The sequence below is a fragment of the Lepisosteus oculatus genome, chromosome 7 (genome assembly GCF_040954835.1).
Source record: "Lepisosteus oculatus isolate fLepOcu1 chromosome 7, fLepOcu1.hap2, whole genome shotgun sequence".
NCBI classification, from domain to species: domain Eukaryota; kingdom Metazoa; phylum Chordata; class Actinopteri; order Semionotiformes; family Lepisosteidae; genus Lepisosteus; species Lepisosteus oculatus.
In genome coordinates, this window is record NC_090702.1 from 37,223,309 (window position 1) to 37,241,552 (window position 18,244).

The 18,244-nt window shown below is 34.9% G+C and overlaps 1 protein-coding gene across 2 annotated transcripts in view; it reads right to left on the minus strand.

Moving 5' to 3' along the window:
• The window catches only part of LOC102684008 (proton myo-inositol cotransporter), a 124,366-nt gene that overhangs the window by 2,704 nt on the left and 103,418 nt on the right, over positions 1-18,244 (minus strand). For both annotated transcript variants that reach the window (XM_015352606.2, XM_015352605.2), the window contains exons 5-10: positions 11,248-11,411; positions 7,780-7,900; positions 3,664-3,789; positions 2,611-2,729; positions 2,364-2,516; positions 386-535 (exon numbers count right to left, since the gene is read on the minus strand). In XM_015352606.2, the coding sequence (XP_015208092.2) occupies positions 386-535; positions 2,364-2,516; positions 2,611-2,729; positions 3,664-3,789; positions 7,780-7,900; positions 11,248-11,411 (833 nt within the window). The remainder of the gene's footprint in view (positions 1-385; positions 536-2,363; positions 2,517-2,610; positions 2,730-3,663; positions 3,790-7,779; positions 7,901-11,247; positions 11,412-18,244) is intronic.

Here is an 18,244-nt window from a genome sequence, read left to right on the forward strand (position 1 = left end):
TCTAATCTTGTCATCTATTAATTAAAAGGATAAATCTGATAAAGCTAAATGATTATGTTGCATGGAATGGTTCATTACAGAGAAAGGAGAAAATTAAGATGTAAATAATGCCTTGGATTGTCTGGCGGAAGTAGAGCTCAATAGGTTTAATGAACATATTTTTTCATCAAATATGAGAGTACACTGGAATATTAATGAAGATAACACAATTCTGAAACAGACCAGAAGCAGGGTAGTGAGGTCACCAATAACTGCTCATCCCCAGAAGGCCTTTAAATTACTAAATGACTAGGCAGTAGCATAAATTATTATTCTACATCAGAGGCATCATTGTCAGAAAGATGGTAATTGCTTCCTTTTACCCTAATATATTCAATGTGTCTACCTTCATCAGAATCTGAAGCCCCACATGTACATAACTGGTTTTCAAATAATGATTCAATTTCCTCTAGTCGTCTTCCTTTTGTCTCTGGAAGGCAACCAAAGACAAAGAGAAATCCTACAGTTGCAAGTCCTGAATAAAGAAAGAATGCACCTGAAAAACAATGACAAAACATAATTTAACATGGAAACAAAGGATTTGACTTGGTAACATACACAACAGCAATGGTTTTGATGTCAACTAAATGTAACTTTGCAAAGGTATTGAATATAGTTAATTCATTAAAGTTATATTTTTTGTACATTTGTGGTACAGCTCATCTGTTTAGTATTATTTCAAGTGCTTCTGTACTAATACAGTAAATCGTTCTCCATGTTCCTGGGTGAAGTAAGAAATGCCCTTGCTAAGTCACCTTCATCTAGGTGCAGAGTGGAGGATAAGGGAGACATTTACCTGTGGCACCAGACATGCAATAACAAAAATCAAAATAAGTCCTTTGTATACAAAATAACTACCTCATTGATTTATGGAATAAAAATAAAACACAAAAGCTAACAGGTGTTCAGTCAGTGAAGGCAGTTTTTTGGAGAGTAGGTTAAATTTGAAGGCCTTGAATCTGGGATACCTCATTGGAATACCATTACAGTTTGCCAAGATGTGGCTCACAATTACTGAAGTACAGTACCACTACAGTGGAGGGGAACAGGGCAGAGTAATGGTTAGGGCTCTGGATTCATGGCTGGGTGGTTCTATTCATGCCCTTCTCTGAACACTGCTGTTGTATTCTCCAGCAAAGTACTTTACTCCTACCAGCTCCAGTCCACACATCTGTACAAACAGACACTTATATTAATAGATATGGTAAGGAGTAGCGTCCCTTCAAGAGGAAAATAATGCTCCTGTCCACTTAACACAATGTCAAAGAGTGCCACACCGATCCTCAATCAGTCATCAATTACTGCTAAGTCTCTTGTGGTCATAGTGGAACTTACAGTATGAAATATGGGAAAACTGACAGTTTTCAAGGAAAGCAGGCACAGTTCTCATCAGTCCCAAGCTAGTCTGAGGATTGAAGAGGTTACTTCAATAATTATGGATTAACAATTTAGAACTGTGAAACTGACAGCACCATCACTGCCTTCTAGACTAACCTTAGCTGAGCTCAGAAGATAAGCAAGCCTCGGCCTGGTCAAAACTGAAATGGGAGACCTTAAAGATTGCCACTGTAAGTGTTGTTAGTAAATTTCCAAACCAATACCCCAGTAAGGTGAGCAGGGACATTTAGTGCAGTAGAAGAATAAAATGTTAAACAGAGGTCCTGACTACTTGGTCATGAAAAATCCCATAGTACCATTTGTAAGAGTGAAGGTGTTGACCCCTGTGTCCTAGCTAAGTTCCACTATGGGTTTGTGCTCTCTGCCTGCCTAAATAAAGTTCCCCCTTAATTCAATTGGTGAAGCAATTTTGCAATTCTCTGCCTGTTCTTCTCTGCAGTAGGGCTGATGGTGGAATGGCTACTGTGTGTCGCTCAGCTGGATGCTACACATAGTGAATTAAAATTGGTCCTCTCCTGTGCATAAAGCAATCTGCCATCCTTTGGGATAAAAGGTGCTACTGTATATAATGCAATTAACTGTAAATGTGTGGAGGGAGAGACAGTAAAAATAATAAATTGGAGATTACCAATCTTAAAATTAGATTAATAATTTAAAATAAAATAAAAATAAATATGCTCTCTCAAAAATACAATTTAGTCTATTTTTTGGTTTGTAACAACTAATGGGCAATGTATTTCTTGACTTAAAATAAAGTTTGTTATGGAATTTTAAAATTCTATAATATATATTTTTATGTATATATTTTTGATTTCAAGAGTTTCAATACAAGGCTGACTCATTTTCAGTATTCCATCATTACTAAACCATTAAACATTTTCATCATGTTTGCTTATCAAGTCACTATTAATTTAAAAAACTCTTACCGTAATAGGTGAGGTATTGAGCCACATGAAGGAATGTCAGCGACACCAGCACATTAAACGTCCAATTCACCCCTGCTGAACAGGCATTCCCTGTGCTCCTGGCCCACAGAGGATAGATTTCTGAGTTCACTGTCCAAGGCATTGGTCCCATTCCTAAGAAAAGCATGATAAAATTAGTAGAAAATTAAATAAAGTAGAAAGTAAGAGAATTTACAATAATAAATGAATCATTGATTTGAAATCTTACCAGGTGCAAAACACATCAGGTATAAAATAAGGCCCAGAAGTGCAGTCCAGGAATAGGGTGTGGGGCAGTAATTGTAAGCCCAAAATATTCCTTCTTTCATCACTGTTGCATTTGAGCACCTAAAGAAAACCAAAACATTTCAGATCTGATTTTCAGAAAAAACATACTGTATAAGTGCTTACATATTGGTAAGATGTAGGCTAAAGCTTTTGCGCATTGTTGTTGACAAAAATCCTAAAGCCTACAAATATCAATGGCATCTTATACTGATTAAACCTTAATGTAACAAAATTCATTGGAATTGTTCCAGTTTAAAAAAAAAAGTTGTGTGCATTGATATTTCCACGATTTACAACACATATTCCACCAAAATAATCCTTCATAAAACTGCATAGATTTATTTTCATTTTCAGACCGTTAACAGAACTAATTTACACACTATTAGCTAAGCAATTATTTTATCAACTACCACACATTGCACATATCTAGAGATGATAACAATCATGTTTGAATTAATTGAATTATCAAAACATTGTAATCTCTATTAGAACATAAATAACACAACCAGCGATTAATGAACAGTTTCAAACATAAATATTGTTCCATTTAGAGACAGGCAGAAATAACTTTTTGCTTGTATTATCAATTACTTAGAGTATATTAGCTGAAGCGATATACTGTATTGGATTTTATGTTGTGTTTTTACATAATACTATGCACACATTTTTAAAAGCTACTTATCTAGAATAACTGCATTGATTTAGCTATTTCAGATAAACAGTTGGAAATCATTTAATGAAAAATGTTTATTTTCTAAACTCCTCCAAATGAAATTTTTCTAAGGCAGACTTTTTCAAGAAACTGAATTATTTTTCAGATGTCCCAAAATACCCAGGGACATCATCTCAAGCATTGAAAAGCCCAGGCTTATTTTGATTAAGTAACCTCATATACAGTAACTACATGTACTGTATGCTAATCCCAATTTTGAAGTGGGTGTAATATAAACCTGAGACTCGTGATACAACCACAACTGCTATATCTTCTTCTTACCTGCCCCATTCGGCTTCTTCAGTGGAGGCTTTATTGACAGGAACACAGGAAGAGGCAAAAATGGAGGAACTGTTCTCCTGGTAACAAAACCCACAGCCTGGGTCCAGCATACAGCTGTCACAGAACCTAGTCACAGGAAATAATCCACACGTTATTGTAGAACTGTGAGCCCTCTGCAGCATGCCACTGGTATTAAACCCTAACTACTGTACTTTGAAACATGCAATATCAAAAAGTGTTTTTCAAGAAACTTCCAGGGTTCAATATTTAAGACAATGACATGATTACATATTCTAAAACCACAATTTCTCCAAAACAGAATCTACTGTATTAGATTCTGTAATGTTTGGTTACAACTTTTGATCTGACCGACTATGCACCGCGCCATCCATGTTTCATCTATATCTGAACCTCTCGGCATCGGATTTTGACATATTCCCAAACCAAAAAGTATGAATGGGAAGCAATCAAAACCATTGATAAAAGCTCTTGCAAATATATTACATTCAATAATACTTGGTTACAACTTTTGATCCGACAGACTCAGTTTTGGGATACAATAACTGCACAGTGCACTGTGTCATCCAGGTCCCAGAGAGTTTCCAGAAAAAAAAAAAGTCAGATAGGAGCAAGAAATCACTTGTCCTAAACCTGATTTGGGCCCCAAAAACCAGCGCTGATCTTATAAATTCTACTTATAAAAGTAGTTTGTGAATGTTAATCCTAACCCTAGCTGGGGTGTCAACTGATCATTTACGCGATCTATATATGAACCTCTCTAGGCATCGGATTATGACATGTTCCCCCAACCAAAAGGTATGAGTGGGAAAAATCAAAACCATCGATGAAAGCTTGTGCAAGTGAATGACATTCAATAATGCTTGGTTACAAATTTGGATCCGACCGACTCAGTTTTGGGATACAAATACTACGCGGTGCACTGGGCTGTCCATGTCCCAGAGAGTTTCTGAAAAAAAAAATTCTGCAAGAAATCACTCGTCCTAAACCTGATGTGGGCCCCAAAATCAAGCTCTGAGATTAAAAATTGTCTAAGTAGTGTGTGAATGCTAACCCTAACTCTATTGCATTTCTGCAATCTATATCTGAACCTCTCTGGGCATCGGATTATGACATGTTCCCCAAGCCAAAAAGTATGAGTGGGAAAAATCAAAACCATCGATGAAAGCTCTTGCAAATGAATTAGATTCAATAATGCTTGGTTAGAACTTTAGATCCGACTGACTCAGTTTTGGGATACAATAACCACGCGGTGCACTGCGCCATCCAGGCCACAGAGGGTTTCCGAAAAAAAATTCAGATAAGAACAAAAAATCACTCGTCTTAAACCTGACTTGGCCCCAAAATCCAGCGCTGAGCTTAAAAATTGCCTAAATAGTGTATGAATACTAACCCTAGCCCTAGCTGAGGTGTCAACAGAGCACTTCCATGTTCTATATCTGAACCTCTCTGAGTATTGTTTTTTTAAATGTTCCCCTAAACAAAAAGTATGAGAGTGAAACGAATGTCAAAATGTTTCCAAAACGTTCACTTGTGATACTTTAGCTGTTTAGTTACATGATTCCATATTAATATAACTATCTAGTGAAGTTAAATCACTACATTTATCTTTTTACAATAACAGCAAGTGGTGTTCTTACTATGTATTCTTAGAAAAGGATAAAATGTTATAACTTTTTATGAAGTACAAAATATAAGCTTAATAATGTTAGAACAAGCACATTAAAACCAGAACTCACTGTAAGTTACCAAGTTAAAGACTTGGCTTCATAAAATATGTATGCATAATTAAATTATTTATGATGTAGGTGGAAGATTGTGTACATTTGTCCAACTGAGCAATTTTGCTTTTATAAAATAAACCGACTTTTTAATGTTTCATGTTTGACATGCTGTAATACACAGTTTAATATTATTAAAAGTATACAACTTAAATTCTTAATTGAATAAAGCTTGTCCCTCAGCAGTGACCGGGATTCTAAACCAGGCGTTTTCTGGTGACAGCTCAAATGCTGTACATGAGAGGTTAAGCTTTATTAGCTCCACCCGGCAGTGTCACAGGGTGCTTGTAAAAAAACATGCGGTATATTGCGCCACGTCCATCGTTATTTAACGCAGCGTACCTCACTCATTTTGAATGGCTTGATCTGTAAACCAGATGGAATTTGCTAAAATATGAAAGATAATTTGTTTGCTTAGTGTTCAAGATATCTGAATAGTTTAAAATAGGCTTATGTACCATACTGTTGATTTTAGATATATTTACAGATCCAAGACTAAGAGGTTTATGTTGTACTGTATTTCTTTAAAAATTTTCATAAGGAACATTTTAAAAGCATGTTAGCTGTTCTGTTTAGAATTTTAAAACCTAATTGTTACAGTGATGAAGAAAAACAGACAACATTCATAATAAAAGCACTAGTTTTAGAATATTGCTGTTACACTTTTATCATTGTTTACATGTTAACAAAAATATAATTTTCTTTAATTTTAAGGTTGTTTTAGGACAGCAAGCCTTTCCCCACAACCTGCAATGTTACTTCATTTCGAAAACTGAAACTTCTTGAAACCAGTATTTTAAAGTATAAAAGTCCAAATACACATTATCTACAAATAACATTCACATTATCCAATTTTCCTCCATTTCAGAAGTAGGCACAAGAAATTTATGAATCCTTCAGCTCATGTTATTTCAATTGTGGGTGCATCTTTGATCATGTTGTAGTTTTTTGTTCAGTATGAATCACGAGTCAAAACTTAATTTTGTATTGCTCAAGCAATATCAACCCATATTCATATGATTGGAGGGTTGTAGGAATTCTGTATAGATTTTATTATGATGAATAACAGTATATCCCCATTTACATCTGTGCAAACAAATGGCTTTTCTAATAGTCTTTTAATCTTTTAATTAGATAAAGTATATGGGTTTTCTTTACAAACTCCACATTAAAATAAGAATGCAGAAAAGGCAAAATCCTATTTTAATAGGTCATGTCTATTGTACCAAAAGGCCACTGAGCTAATGATCTCTAATTAAAATCCAATGATCAAAATAAAAATGCAAGGTCTGCTTTTGGGTCCACTGAAGATTCCTGCTGTACTGTTGAGCTGAACAGTGCATTTCTTCTTTTGCAGTTATGATGAATAGGCTTCCCATAAATCTGAAAGGGCCTTTTGGCAAATGTATGGAATGCTTCTTTCCCTGAAAACAAAATCTAATGCTGCATAATGATACTCGGAGTAAATGTAAAAGTCAGAAATTACATGTTAATGTATCAGCCTTTTGAGTCGCTCTCTGTGCTAACTGGTGCACCGATGCACCACACTCGTAGATTACAAGAATAAAGAAGACAAGTTCAAAGGAAACCAAGGCTATAAAATGTTGTATTAGAGTGAAGATATAAGCATTACATTAGTAAAGTAAGAATTGAGTCATTTTTATGGACTTTGATAAAAATAAATTGCATTACTATTAAATTACTGTATGATTGCTGTAAAATATGACATGATTTTGCAAAAGAAGACCAAAACAATGTCAGAAAATGTAAACATATTTCTAAGTTTTTTTCATAACTTTAGTTTAAGACAATCACACGTTGAATTACAAGTGTGTTATTGTTGCACTTGTTTATTTTTCAGATTACACCTTCTAGCCACACCTTGACAAATGTCATGGACAGGAGCCAAAAGCAAGACATTGTGACGAAGTTAGATGCATGAGGTCACTGATCATCTGTTATCCTTTGCATCTGTAAATACATTTTTTATATCCATTAGATATGAAGATTCCGTGATGCAAGATGTCTCTACAAGAAAACAGAAAACTGCCTAAGCACTGCCTAACTGCCTAAGATAGTTCACATTTTTGCAATAGATAGGAAGCGAAGTAATCAGAAATCCTATTTACTTGCTCATTGTTCTGAAAGGTATTTTTGATTAACTTTTCACCTGTACCACAGATATGTGCAAAACCTGAACAATAAGAATCCTGGATTCATTACCATTAATCAAACAAGTAAATCAATTTATTTTGGACTGTGTACATGTTGGACTGCATTACGATTTAAGAGATCTAGTAATAGCCAGACATCCTACCCATATTGAGAGCAAGTTGAGTTGGGAGTAGAGGGGTCTGTTGGGTGCAGGATCACAGGAGGTGAATGCTGCGCAGAGAGTAAAAATCCAATTGCCAGGACCAGAAGACTCAGGCTGGTACCTACAAGAAAAGACAGAAGATTACAAGTCGACCTGATGGACATAAAAAATGTAATTGATAAACCTTAATATAAACACTATATTAATAAAGCAAATTAAGATAATTAAAGAAGAGCAAACATATGATCTATCAAGCCTCAAAGTATGGGATTAATATTAGGGACCCTCCAAAAACAACAATGCAAAGAGCTAAATTGCTGCTTGAAACAAAGTCAAACAGCAGAACAATATAAAGCAATTTAGAGAGTACAAAATTGGTCAAAACTGAGGTTCCATCATTTCTCTGTCTAACCTGGTGACAAGATGGCAAGGAGTCAGGAGTTGTGCACTCATGCAGGCTGGCAGTTAGATCCCTGCTACCAGCTGTAGTACTCCTGTCCTGGGAATAGCTCCAGAAACCCTTCCCTGTTTTTTTCTAATTTTTTAGAAAATAAACTTTTAGAAAAAGGGGATCCTGTGCGAATTGCTTGTGCTCATACCAGTGACAACAGACCAGCAACGGTGAAGCACTGTGAGAGACCTACAGGATGTCACCACAGCTGACTCATGACCATCAGGAAGTCTCCCAGTGGATTTTCTGGGAATTGTAGTCCTGAAGCTAACGCAGCATCTGTGAATGATCATAGCCAGTTTCTATACCTGGCTCTCCACCCAGCCCTGGCTTTTGAAGTAAACTAGCTACTGTATGCAATGGGAAAGTATGAAGATACTGTAGGTTTACAACCGCATGGTGATAAATCCTATCAAGACTAAGAGGAAGAAGTCTAAGAAGCCAGTCCTTGAGTGTTCCCCTGTTAGGGATGATAAGACAAGCTGAGTAGACAGAGACGTGACTATAACAGCACTTCACCAGCTTTCAGGGCTTTTACTGGGGTTTGCAACAATGAGATTAAATCTGAACTGCACATTCCAAAAAAATTAGATGACTGAACCATTGCAATTGAAGTTCTGAATCTACCGTATAAGCAGGATAATATCTATTCAATTTCAATACTCTTTCAATAAATTGGCTTAGTAAACAAATGTCCATCCATCCATTACTAACCATTTCATCCAGTTAAAGGTCACAGGAGAGCCAAAGCAAGCAGCAATTGCAAGGCATTTTATTCCCTGGATGGGTAGACACAAACATGCACTCATTCAAACCAGGGCCAAATTTCCTAGAAAACAAATAACCTACCAGTGCATTTTTGGACTGTGGGAGGAAAAAGGACAAGCTGGAAGACTATGGGGAGAACATACTAATTCCATGCAGATAGCACCCTAGAAATTAAACCCAGGGCCTTAGTGCTGCACCACCATGCTGCTCTAAACAAATGTCATGCCATGTAACCTTTGAGATTGTATTACCATTTATGTATGTTTTTGAAATTGTCTTCTCATTTATATTGTTACAGAGGAAAACTGTGAACATCATGACATGCAGGGTAATTACAACTTGTAACACACAATCCACTGCTAAATAGGCTTGTCCTGCTAACTTGTCTTGAGACTAATTATTTACTAAGTCTTCTCCTGCTGAGCTAGTCTTGATGTCTTGACCTACAATTTTCTGGCTCATATCACTAACAACCATGCTCTTGAAAGATGTTAATATACTGTACCCCTTTCGTGCACTTAAATCTTCCCGGAAGCTTTACTTTGTGAGTACGTCTTATTTGCTTTTATACTTTTGATTCTGCATGTCTTTCAGTTACAGAGAATTAAATCCTCACACTATTCCACACATCACAGTTCCATGCTGGATTAAAATTAAGTCAAGGATGTTTTTTGGTTTTATTTTTTAAATATATTATTCAGGTTTTGTTTGTTTTTTTTAACTGATCTATAAATCAGAAAATCTGGGCAAAGAAGTCAATTACAGTTTGTGCTACTTAGAATATAATTCATTTTTGTACCAAGTTATACAGTATATTGTATACTTAAAAACTATAAAGATTCAAAAGATAAAAACAAAACTAAATAATGACTGAAATAAGAATAACATAGCAAGGTATTTTTTTTTTTACCAAAGACTTCTAAATGAGGTAAAGGAAGTGCTTTAATTACAGTGATTTAACATCAGAGGTAAAAATAGTCCTTTATCAATTTTGAAAACAAGACTAACATACTGTACTGTATATCATGGTAATGCAGTAATATTAATCTCTGATGGAATAAATATATCAGAACATAGTAACATAATATAGACATAAACAAAACTATATGAAAATACACCGCAGGAAATTAGTATCATGAGTATAGAAAAAGGAGGTTTTTTTCAACGTGACCATTTGAAGATCCCATATTACATATTTGACAATGCAGCCAATAGATATGGTGTAAAAAAATGCAAAGAAGAGATCTAGGCTACATTTTCTTTAAGCAGAAGAGGAGTGTTAAGCATGACTGTTTCTCTTTCTTATCTACAAAAATGACAAAGACTCTAATATACAATAATTAGCTAGTGTATCTTCTGAAATTAACAGATGCCACACAAATACAAGTAGTAGCTCACACTGTCACCGCAACATTGATAAACGCCAAGTATCACTAATGGGTCAGAAATTTAAAATATAAATAGATTATTTGTTGTTCTATAAAATAATGTATGAGACAAATGAGTTAAGTGGCCTTAAACTTGTGTTGAAATGACCATTATCAAATACTGAATACTACCTTACTTTCCACTGTAGTCTCAAAACAAGAGTGGAAATAAGACATAAAGCAAAAACTGTAAAATGCGTTGGAATTTGTTCATCTTCACTTCTGGAAACCTTTAAAAACATTATTTCACCATTGGAAATTATGCAGAAAAAGGCAACCCATATTAAATTAAATTTTATATTTTATTATTTATCTTTATCTTATATATCATACAGTATATCATGTTTGGGTTGACTTGAAACCAAGATGTTGTATTTAATCTCTGACAATTTGGATAAAGTCAGTTGATAGAATAACACCATATCTTTTCTTCATGTTCAGATTAGAGAGATCAGAGGACTTAAAGCAAGCAAATTAGCTAGTAAGAACAGATGGCACCGTTTTACATTAGAAGGATTGTAAGTATATGGAACAAACTGACAAGTTATGTGATCATTGCTGAGTCATTGAAAGCTTTCAAGGAGATTCAAATTCAAGGATTCAAGAAGGTTTCTTGGATCATTTAACTCAGGCCAAATGACCTGTTCTCATCAAATCTCCACCTTGTGTTCTTCATTCTTAGACACCCCTGCACAATGACACAAGTTTGTTTCTGCCCATATGCCTATATCAGAAAGTATGGAAAGATTTTTATTTTAATTGTATAATGCAGTTGCCATAAATACCATAGTTTTTTAACATTTTCATTTGTTGATGCCTTACCTGTTAAACTACCCAAAGTCAACTTTCGACGGCCTACTTTTTCCACTAACCAAACGCCAAACAGAGTGAAAATGAAGTTTGTGAAGGCAGTAACTGCCGACAGCCAGATTGCCATTTTATCATCCTTTACCCCTGACATCTGGAGGATTGTAGCACTGTAGTACCTGGAAGAAGAAAAAAGCTATGATTAGAAACCATCTCTCATAACAGTTAGGCTTTTATTTAGTCTTGAACCTGTTAACATTAAGTTGCAGCTGTTCAAAAAAAATAGCACCAAACTTAAGCCTTGTAAATTGCAGTTTGTGTTAGCCAATTTCACAGAACATAACAACAGACATTATAATTTCGTGTTGTCAGTTGGATGAAAGTTGAATGGAATTGACCCATATAATTGCTATAAACTTTGCACTGAAAAAACAAATTACTGTATCAATTATGGTCACTGAACATGCCTAATTGTGGCCATTGGTATTTGTAATTAACCATATTCACATTGGCTGTTATCTGTAGGTGTAAGTATACTTCATATGGTAATCTCACCGGCTCTGCCAACTTTTTAAACTGTAACTAAAAGATATAACTTTCTCTGAAGATACTGTACCTGACCAAGATAATAATTTAGTACATACTGTTATCTGCAAAAAAAATTGTGAATTTTGAATGGCACTGAAAGAGAAATTTCTAAGAAAGGACATTTAGATTTCTTTTTGCATCTGATAATATCCAATAGAACATTCTGCTTCTGCAGTATAAAAGGAATGCCATTGTGGGGAAGTCACATGCTCTCCATGATCCACCTTCTTCCTTCTGAGAGGCACTGTCTGCCTGTCAGATTTTTCAATCATACTTAATAGGCTCTTCATGTAAATAACAATCCATCAGATGCTGGCCCTGTAATCATCATAGGGAACATCTGAGCTCCTCTACTTAGGGAGTATAATTTTCCTGTCACCTGTCACCTACAAACTGTCACCTTGTTATTTTGTATATATGTTTACGTATACAGAAAATGACATGGCAATAAATATCCTAGGAAATTTCTAATTATGTTAATGGAAAAATCAGAGAAGCAGAATGATTCCAGACTCCCATCCTATTTGTGGAGTAAGCATGTTGTCCTGCTGGTCTGTGTAAGTCACCGTGTCATTCCATCCGTGGTGAGGCCTTGGATCTTATGATTCTGATCCTTATTAGGATGAAGTCACTTTCTAATAAAGCGTGGATGGTTGGATGGTAAAGCAGCATGTATTTGCACTGTCTGTGGTTTCCTCTTAAAATGGGAAAAAAGTCACTCACTGATCTGCATCTCAGAGCTACCAAGAGATTGCCGAATAGTCTGTATACAGTACATCTTTACATATGATCTTATTTTGACAGATTTATCTGTATGGATTTGCACACACTTTGCCCTTTAAGATACAAAATCAAGGCTCTTACTCATGCTCCAGTTGGAGAACAGGTCCCACTCCCTATTTAAACCTCCAGTAACACATTTAAGTTTGCTGAGAGACCAGTTGAAGATGACCCGTCTGACTCACTCATCCCACCCCCACAACTTCTATGAAAATTCAGTGGCAGAGCATTCTGGGCAGCCTGTCACAGTGGCACAGCCAGGATTCATACCAGCAGTCTCTAAGCTTTATGAATCGTAATGCAATTTAAGCAGAAGCTTTTCTCGGATGTACAGTAATGGAAGTAACACTGCAACCCAGGTAATTAATAAGCTTTCTTAAAATATAAGCAGCAATTTGTGCGAATTAGAGCATCAGAGGACAATTTTCCCTAAACAATGTATAGACTGAAGATGATTGTAAAGACAGACAATCTTATCCTTTGTTAACTAGTTTTCACTATTTCCCTTCTAATCATATCCAACACTTGAAAACCCTTTACATGGGACATATTCAGAACTTACTTTCAATATACAATAGCTCTGCTTCACATGAATATAGTTCACTGGAAAAACAAGGGAAATCTGATTTCCAAATGAAATTTCAAAATGATGCATGAACTAAGGGTGGCTACAGCTTTAACATAAAAGTCACAAAATGTGTAGTCTCTGGAAGATGGTTAATGTGCCATTAGAATATTTTGCAGAGACAGCGAGCTTAACGCTGTTCAGCAGCTTATGACTGAATGCTAAAGAACAGGTATAAGAAAGGCACTCAGGCACTTTGGCTGTAAAAACCAAGAAACATATACATAAACCAAACACAGCAGTAAGAATATCTGCTTCTTCCAGTTCCAGTTCCAATTGATAAATTTGACTAATTTTTCCGATAGTTGTTAGGTGAGATGTGCTACCTATTTTTCAAATTTAATCCTTATTACTGGAGCACTATATAAAACAATTTAACAAAAATGCAAAATAACTGCAACAGGTTACAGGGGTGCTAGTGTAATTAAAAACTGTAAGACACCACTTACATTCTGCAGATCTGACACTCCATTAAAAATTAACCATATTCCAGGGCTTAGTTCTAGTGATCTCAGATGAGGCATACATCACAGAAAAAATCTAAAATGGCTATGCTAGACCACCATAAGGTATGGAAAAACCATATCAATCACCTGAAACATTTTTTTCATGATCAGTACAAGTAGTTGAAGGCTTCCATTATCTTACATGTTTGTTTACAACCATCATGGTTGCCTATAAACTAACAAATAAACAAGAGACATGGGGCCTCTAAACCGCAAGAACCTAGGCTTTCAGCAACCCGAACCCCAACTGGTGCAACAGGCACAGGCAGTTCTCAACTCCACCACTGTGAGTACAATGACATTTACACTCTATTGCAGAGTGTGTTTACCGCAAACTTTGCCAGAATTGTCTGTTTCCATTTGCTGATATGCTATTACTAAGATACAGTACAAATAAGATCAATTTACATGAATAATAAGAGAGATAATGTTTCTATCGTTTCTTGTCTATTCAGCAGATACCAGGTGAGGCCAAGTGTTGATTACTTAGTCAGAAATCATTCCTTCAACAAACGATAATATAGAGAATTCCACCATTCATTACTGAATGGATGAAAAGAATACCCAAGGAGGTGGCAAAAAGTATTATTTTCCTATTCTTTCATACATTAATAGATGTATGAAATAGTAGATTCTCCAGGGAATTAATCCAGAAATTCAAATACAACAAAAATATGCCTTAATTCTTTTTTCTTCTCTAAGGGGCTCCAGGCAAAGAAAGAAAAAGTAAAAAACCTTTCAACCCCGAAGACAAAAGAATGATAAAAACAAAACACTAATTAATACTGCTTAAGCACACCATGATTCCCCTGCAAGGGGTTGTTAAATTACATTTCACATTTTCACATTTTCTCCTTGGCAATGTTCGCTTCGGGAAAATAATATTTGTCTTGTGTTACTGAAATCACTGTATAGAGCAAAACAGTTTTTTAAATTTTATATAAACTGACATATAAAGTTTACAAAATCTGTACACTGATGAACTATGAACTATGAACACAATTAACTAGGGGTTTAATTTTCAAGTGTAAAACTAATCTCTGGTACTGCATATACTGTACAGTAACACATAAAGGAAGCAAGTTTCTCCAGGCCTTTCATCTCAGCATCCTCAAGTTCAAAGTCAGCATGTTCTGAACTAACTGTAATTTTCACGAGTTAATTAATGCTCAGCTCTTCTCGGGACTTGAATTCTGTTAGCTCTAAAGCAAAAGTGGACTTGTGCTTTGCTTAACATTCTGCAAATCATCTTAATGTACAGCATCATCACTGTTTTGCTATTGGGACCCTCTGAGCAGAAGACAGCAAAACCTAAAAGGGCATCTAAAAATCTTTCTCAAAATTCTCAACCTTTTCAGAAAGTGTTACACCTGAGGAAATGGGACATATATGAGTACAAACCTGTCATCCCAATAATTGATGGTTATTACCAACAGTAAACTGAAATGGTTTGGTCCCAGAGTCACTAAGTACTCTTGGAGGATCAGTCTGATCAGATCTGGTTAATTTAAGAAGTACTGTACTTTATCGTACGTTGTAGGACAGAAATTGTACTAATGATATGCAATTCCAATTTTATTGCTTGAGATGAAACCTGGAGATGTGTCTGTGAAAATCAATCCAGCCATGTTATTCTTGGCTTCTTTCTAGAAATGGTTGGATTAGACAGTTACATCCAGTTTATTTTAATAACCAAACATAACAGTTTAGATGGACCCAATTGTCTCCTTTTATTTGTGACCATTCTTATATTCTGTGATTCATGAGTGTTCTTATCCAGACAATAGAAGAGGGGGACTACTCCATCAGGATGCTTGGACATCTGAGAAATTGAAGTCACATTAATGGAGAAAACACTGAAAGATTAGGGTAGATTTAGAAAAAAAATACAACACCTTCAAAATACCTGCAATGTAAGAAAATTGAAATTGAAGCTCCATTAAGGGTAAGAACACTGAAGAGTGGATTTAATAAAAATACACCATAAAACATTCATAACCAGTAAATCACAAAAATATTACTAAGTGTGGCTGAAATCACTACAATGCAGTACAAGTTTGTACAGTAACACAACATTCTATAATTTATACCACTTATTTTTTATACTTGGATTACGTTTTTGGATTATTATTTTTTTGGTTTATAATATGGGATTTTACAGAAATGGGCTACAATACATGGGTACAAAAGGGAATTATACATATTGCAATGAAGGCTAAGGTGCATACTAAAAGTTTTTGCTTTCAATATTACAACAATGGAGGAATATTAAAACACGAAGTAAAGTGTTTCACAGATACCAACCAGAAACCTATAGACTTTAAAGGAAAAGTAATGTCTTATACAGTATGTAAATTTTACTTAGGCGTAAATGTAAAATTTAGGCTCAGCAAAGACAAAACTCTATATTAAAACGATTCATCATAAAGAAACACAATTTTGATTAACATTTAAGATTAAGAAGCCTTCTAGGCCTGATATTCCGCCAGATTTACTAAAGGAAACAAAGATTTTATTCACAGGCTAAAAAGTAAATTACACTCACATCCAAAAGGTCCTAACAAGGTGCAAGGTTTTTTCTCAGAAAAAATTATCTCAAAAATTCTCAGAAAGATCAACTTAACTTTAAGACTTGTATAAATTATAGTATATAAAAAATGTTATTGATTAATCAAACACATAAAAGTTGTAGTCAACATTGTGATCCACAGGGACTTTCATCTGCATAAAATAGGATTTTTTTGCAGAACCATTACTGCACCCTTTTCCAATGTTTTCATGTGGGGCCTCAGACAGGACATCTCACATTTGTCTTGGAGATTTAAAGTGATACTGGCCATTATATTATTGCATACTCTGCTTCTCTTTTCTGTCAGTGTTTTGAAGGCCATGCTGAAACTCCCCAAGAAGCTGACATAGGCCCACATAGCAGTAATCTGTTGTGTGTTCCAGTGTGCATTATTTAAACATACATTTCTTCTCTTGCAATCTGGCCCTTTTCTGGAAAATCATAAGTTTAGTTTTGTTCAGAATAATACCAAGAGCCCAAGTTTTCACTAATGTGTGGTCATATATACATAATATAAAGTGTGGAATTCTGAGTACTGTAATATTATTCAAGTGTTCCATGTGCATGTTTACTTTCTTTCTATAAAAATATTCTATAATTACTTAGTTGCAGTATCTCAGTGCTACTGTAGAGGTCAGTTTTGCTTAAGACACTCAATTACTGATTTCAAAAGTATATAGTATATGCATTACATATAATATACTTGAAAAGCTGTTGCAAAATGTACATCATTCTAAGCATAGTCAAGTGGAAAAAAAATGACATTTTTGGTTTTGTGGACTTTCTTCTTCCTGGACTTTGTACACCAAAGTTATTTATTACTGTTGTACCTGTGTGTACAATATGAATTAGGCTATAAAACACTGTTAGAACTCCTTCATAAAGATGACACAATAAAACGATATGCATTAAAACCATGTAGTATAATACAGTTACACATTAACATACCAGGACCAATGTTAGTCAGTTCTTAAGTCATTATTGGTGTCTTCCATCACCTTACTTCTAAGGCTATCTTCAGGAATTATGTTTTATTATGAACCATCACAAATACTGCATGCATGTAATGCCATTTGCACAAATGGTATTAAAGGATTATGCATATTGTTATGTAGATTTTAAGAAGGAGTTATATGGGAATTATTGAGTTATAATGTATTTTAGGGTTAGGTGTTTTCATCTGTATGTATCTTTTTTAAATAATGTTGAAGATATAAATAATATTAGCATGCTTGAAAAACGACTTTATAATATCAGCAACTGAAAAAAACAAATGATTTACAAGCTAATCTAAATAGAAGACACGTGGTACAACACACAAGTGACCCTTAACAACCTACTGTAATTAAACCTACTATTGTAAAACAGTGGTCCTTAATTTAACCAGAAAACAAGTTCTTAATTATAATGGTGATCTAGCCAAGAGACATACAGTATATCATTCCATCACTGTTGCGCAGAAATCTAAGCGGTGAAAAAAGACAACAAACATAATTGAATTAAATGTAGTATGAGAAATGTAATTTGTGTTACTGTATTTCATAACAAAACAGCCACAGCAGGTTTTTCCTGCTAAGTAGTTTCATATTATATCTCACATTTGCTTCACCACTTACTTGAATTTTAATTTTGTTTAACTGTTATTGCTGGGTTTCTTTGTTTTCATATCCTGGAGAAAGGGGTACGAATGTAATTACAGCTTTTGTCTTCAGCAATGACACACTCTGAACTCTGCTATTTGTGTAAGCCATGTCAGCTATAAAAACTGCACAGTCAATGCCCGTTTTACATTTTATGAGATATTTCAAATATCCAAAGCAAATGTTGATAGTTCTTTGTATAAGCCATTCACTACTATAAACAATCCACAAAAGCAAGGGATAACATGCACACTCTACACAGATAGTTCCCTGGTCTCCTAGATCCTGAGTCACAGTCAGATAG